General features: G+C 48.2%; 1 protein-coding gene across 1 annotated transcript; it reads right to left on the reverse strand.

Moving 5' to 3' along the window:
* Positions 1–940: 940 nt before the first annotated feature.
* On the reverse strand, positions 941–4,699 carry RPTN (repetin). Its single transcript, XM_023759287.1, has 3 exons — positions 4,562–4,699; positions 2,947–3,769; positions 941–2,562 (listed from the first exon to the last, which is right to left on the reverse strand). Exons 1-3 carry the CDS (start codon positions 4,697–4,699, stop codon positions 941–943), a joined length of 2,583 nt encoding a protein of 860 aa, XP_023615055.1.
* Between the last annotated feature and the right edge of the window lie 450 nt (positions 4,700–5,149).

A 5,149-nucleotide genomic window follows, 5' to 3' on the forward strand; every position in this document is an offset into this window, starting at 1 on the left:
TTTGACTCCTTTTTCTTTGTTTCCTATTGATTTTTATAGGAACTCAAAGAACAAAGTGATCTTAGAAGTCAAGAAATTATGCCTTGTTCTTGGAAAATGACCCACAAGTGAAGATAGCATAGCCCCACAGTGAAGAAGAAAAAAGAGTCATCAAGGTCATTGCTCACCAATTATTTATTGGGCATTTAAATACAATTCCATAGATTTTCTTCTGAAGGGTTTTCAGGCCCCAGTATCTTTGGGTCAACAATTTTGGTTCATTAGGATCTGAAAACTGATGACATTTGCTTCCTCTCTATTTAATATGATCAGAAACTAGAAAGACATTGAGCTAAAACCAGTCTAGTCAGCTTTAGTGCTAGGAGCCAGGACAGTTCCTCTGATGAAGGGTAGGAGCCTGGGCGCTGGAGTTGTGAATCAGAGATGTCCTCTGTGGTCTCTGACTCTCCTAGCAGCCTCTCACTGTGTTTCATTTAAGTGTAGACTATGAGGCTTGAAATTCCTGATGTTTCACCCACAGGAGCCAAAGCTCACTGAAGCCCAGATAGCCTCTTCTTAGTTTGTGATAGGTATCTTCTGAATACCTTTCCTGTTTCTGAATTTTGGGAGAAGTTTCGACCTTTCAGTGACCCAACCATGCCCTATGTACATGGAGGGCAAACCAGGAAATGATTTAAATCCCCAAGCTAATCAAAATTGGGATCTGATTATTTCACCCAATTTACCACTCAGATTTCACCCTGCCAGAACACCCTGGATTTGCTGCTCAAAGAACTGACATGCCCTAAAAGTAAATGCTAATCCTCAAAAGCATCCTTACAAGTAGATAGAAAGTAGAGGACAGAAGGAAGACATACATTTTCAATCTCTTAAACAGAAGTAAATATGAACTTGATCTGTAGATTTCTTCTTTGGCAGTAGCTCTGTTGTGCAATAAGGCCTAGTGCCAATGCTCTCTCTGCTCTTGTAGATAGTCATAGAGAGGGTTGGGAGCAATCGCTGCCTTGGTAGGGTGACTTCCACCCTCTTCTCTTCTTTGGGGCCTCCCCCTGCTCTGGGTTGGATGGAAGGCCAGGTCACTGTGTCTTCCCTGGGAGCCTTGGCTCTGGTCATCCTCATTCATGTGGAATTTTTCTCTGTTAGCACTGCCTCGTTGGGTTCCATGGGATTGTCGATCCTGGGACCCTTGATATTTCTCTTTCTTCTCATGGGTTTGCTGACAGTTTTGATCTTCTTCATGAGGTTGCCTGTCTTGTCTCTGGTGGTTCTGCTCATCTTCATGGGTTTTCCTGCCCCGTGTCTGATGGCTTTGTTCCTCTTCGTGGGTTTGCCTGTCCCGTGTCTCACATGGAGTTTCCTGACCCTCATGACCATGTCTACCCCTGATTTGGTGACCCTTCTCTTCCTCTACCTGGTGGCTCTGTCTCTCACCATGACTCTCCTTGGTCTGGGCCTCTCTGTGACCCTGCCTATCACTCCCTTTGTGAGAGTGTGGCCTTTCTTGCTGAATTTGTGCTACGAGTTTGTGTTGGTGGTGTTGGCAATCCTCCTCAGGCTCCCATGCCTGGTGACTGTTCCGCTCCTCTAGCCTAGGCTGAAATCTCTGTCCCTGATTTTGGTTCACTTTTTGTCCTTGAGTCTGTTGACTGGGTCTTCCTGAACTTCCTGATTGCTCAACATATGAGCCTCTGCTTGTTCGCTCATTCCCTTGGAAGCACCTATTTTGCCCAGTTTCCCCAGGTTCTGACTGACTGCATTGAGAACTCAAGCCTTGCCTGTCTGCCTGTCCATAGTGGGAACTCTGGCCTTGTCTGTCTGCCTGACCATAGTGGGAACCCTGGCCTTGCCTGTCTGCCTGACCATAGTGGGAACTCTGGCCTTGTCTGTCTGCCTGACCATAGTGGGAACTCTGGTCTTGTCTGTCTGTCTGTCCATAGTGAGAACTCTGGCCTTGTCTGTCTGCCTGACCATAGTGAGAACTCTGGCCTTGCCTGTCTGCTTGACCATAGTGGGAACTCTGGCCTTGTCTGTCTGCCTGACCATAGTGGGAACTCTGGCCTTGTCTGTCTGCCTGACCATAGTGGGAACTCTGGCCTTGTCTGTCTGTCTGTCCATAGTGGGAACTCTGGCCTTGTCTGCCTGCCTGATCATAGTGGGAACTCTGGCCTTGTCTGTCTGCCTGTCCATAGTGGGAACTCTGGCCTTGTCTGTCTGCCTGTCCATAGTGGGAACTCTGGCCTTGTCTGTCTGCCTGTCCATAGTGGGAACTCTGGCCTTGTCTGTCTGTCTGTCCATAGTGAGAACTCTGGCCTTGTTTGCCTGCCTGACCATAGTGGGAACTCTGGCCTTGTCTGTCTGCCTGACCATAGTGAGAACTCTGGCCTTGTTTGCCTGCCTGACCATAGTGGGAACTCTGGCCTTGTCTGTCTGCCTGACCATAGTGAGAACTCTGGCCTTGTCTGTCTGCCTGACCATAGTGGGAACTCTGGCCTTGTCTGTCTGCCTGTCCATAGTGGGAACTCTGGCCTTGTCTGTCTGCCTGTCCATAGTGGGAATGCTGGCCTTGTCTGTATGTCTGGCCATATTGAGAATCAAATTCTTGCCTGTCTCTCTGATGATAGCCTGATTCCTCACCCAGCCTTGCAGAATGCCCATAATAAGAGCCTGATTCCTGTTGGTTTCTTCCGCTACAGCATGAATCCTCTCTAAGTATTCTAGGCTGGCTTTGTTGTTGTCTAAGCCCTTCAGACCAGCCATCATGAGAATCCTGAACTTGTGTCTCATACTGAGTTAAAGCAAATAAATATCCTTCTCTTTTAGTCTGGTCACTGCTAGATTTATGATTCAGTCTTTGATCAGAGCTGAAGTCCTGACCTTGCCTCTCAGACCGACTATAGCAGGAGTTCCTATCTTGTGTCTCAGACTGACCATGGTGGGAGTCCTGACCCCGCCTCTCAGACTGACCATGGTGGGAGTCCTGACCCTGTCTCTCAGACTGACCATGGTGGGAGTCCTGACCCCGTCTCTCAGACTGACCATGGTGGGAGTCCTGACCCCGTCTCTCAGACTGACCATGGTGGGAGTCCTGACCCCGTCTCTCAGACTGGCCATGGTGGGAGTCCTGACCCCGTCTCTCAGACTGGCCATGGTGGGAGTCCTGACCCTGTCTCTCAGACTGGCCATGGTGGGAGTCCTGACCCTGTCTCTCAGACTGACCATGGTGGGAGTCCTGACCCTGTCTCTCAGACTGGCCATTGTGGGAGTCCTGACCCTGTCTCTCAGACTGGCCATGGTGGGAGACCTGACCCTGTCTCTCAGACTGGCCATGGTGGGAGTCCTGACCCTGTCTCTCAGACTGACCATGGTGGGAGTCCTGACCCTGCCTCTCAGACTGGCCATGGTGGGAGTCCTGACCCTGCCTCTCAGACTGACCATGGTGGGAGTCCTGACTCTGTTTCTCAGACTGACCATAGTGGGAGTCCCTATCTTGTCTCTCAGACTGACGGTGGTGGGAGTCCTGCCTTTCTTCCTCATGCCTCTGCCTATGTTGTCTGCCTGTATTTCCTGGAAAGCTATGGTCTTGTGTTCCCTCCTGCTCCCCTTCTTGCTGGGAGGTTCTATCTCCACATGCCTTATTTTCTTCCTTATTATAGCAAGCTTGGACCAACTGGAACACCAGCAAGAGATATTCACGAAAATCAACATGTCCATTTCTGTCTTTATCCAAGAGGTTCAGGATGGTTTCCACAGTCTCTGGGTCATTTGGTCTCTGTGGGAAGAAAAACAAAGAGAAAAATCAGATGTTTTCCTGTGGACACTAAGATACGTGCCTAGGTTCATGCCCCAGTCCATTTAGTTTGAATGAGCCTCCCTTGTGTGAGAAGCCATTAATTTGAAGTGGCGTAGGCTACCTTGGTTCTCATCTTTGATCAGCTGGTTCTTAGAACCTCATCCCTTCCTGACTCATTGGAGGGAGCAGGACTATGGGGAGTAGAGATATACTTATTTAAAATCAGCTCCCTTCATAATGAATTTGGGGAAGCTGTCCCACCCCATCACCTGATAGTTGTTTGTTTATCAACATTTTTCCAACCACAGTGTGAGCTCCTGGAGGGAGTAAAAGCTGGCTTTATCTATGTTTGTATCCTCAGTGGCTAGTATGGCGCTGGTGTGGAGTAGGTGCTTAATGATTCTTTATTGAATGAATGAATGAGAAAATGTGTGGACAGCATTAAAATATAGAAACTAACACATTAATGTAGATTTCTTCTGAGAAATGATTTCCAGTTCAAAGTTCTACTTCCTCCTGTTCGAGCTCAGATACAAGGAGATGTGTGTGTGTGTGTGTGTGTGTGTGTGTGTGTGTATGTGTGTGTGTGTGTGTCTGAGCATGCCCGTGCACACATGTCTGTGTGCTGGGAGCAAGCTATTAAGGAGCTACCTGTAACTCTCTTAGTTCCAGGGTGGAGCATGACCAAAGAAAACAAAAACTAAGCCCTAGATGCAGGTTTCAGAGTCACACACACTTGACTCCATGGGATCCAGACTCTATGCATCTTACCCGGAGGATGTTTCCAAACTCAGCCAAGAGCAGCTGCTTCAATTCCTTCTTGCACAGCAGAGCACAGTCCCCGTCCTCTTTAGCATATTTCTGGAACACCTTGATCACGGTGAGTATGCTGTTCAGGAGTGGAGCCATTTTGGAAAAGACAGGTAAACCTAAAAGAAGAAACAAGATTTTGTCTGTGTTTAGGACGAAGCCCAGGAGACAGCATTTTCAGAGGGAAAGTGGCCCCTCTTGGTCAGGGACAGAGCTTCTCCTTAGCCACACCCCTGACTCCCTTTGACCCATAGTCTGGCTCCAAATATCACACAGTGGGAGATGGGCGCAGACTATGGGTTCCCTGCTAGAAAAAAATGGCTATTTCCTAAAAACAAAAAACAAAAATACAGTAGGTGTTTTACATGCCCCATCTTCTACTCCAGATGGGACTTGCTTAATTGAAATTCTCATATTAGAACAAAAGGGAAAGATGGTTAGGAAGCTATAAGGCAGGACCAAAGCCCGTGTCATGAAGCATAATTTTCCACCAATGACTAGCGTGCTGAACGGGGCACTACATTGACCCCACTGCAGGCCGCAGTCTTC

This window comes from Myotis lucifugus, unplaced genomic scaffold (genome assembly GCF_000147115.1).
Source record: "Myotis lucifugus unplaced genomic scaffold, Myoluc2.0 scaffold_151, whole genome shotgun sequence".
Lineage (NCBI taxonomy): Eukaryota > Metazoa > Chordata > Mammalia > Chiroptera > Vespertilionidae > Myotis > Myotis lucifugus.

Excerpts from the sequence above, each read along its gene's own strand:
- RPTN (XM_023759287.1), bottom strand. The coding sequence starts at position 4,699 with ATGGCTCCACTCCTGAACAGCATACTCACCGTGATCAAGGTGTTCCAG. Across the intron at positions 3,770-4,561 it reads AGTTTGGAAACATCCTCCGG|AGACCAAATGACCCAGAGAC; the intron begins GTAAGATGCATA and ends TTCTTCCCACAG. Across the intron at positions 2,563-2,946 it reads TGGTCAGTCTGAGAGGCGGG|GCCAGCATTCCCACTATGGA; the intron begins GTCAGGACTCCC and ends CATACAGACAAG.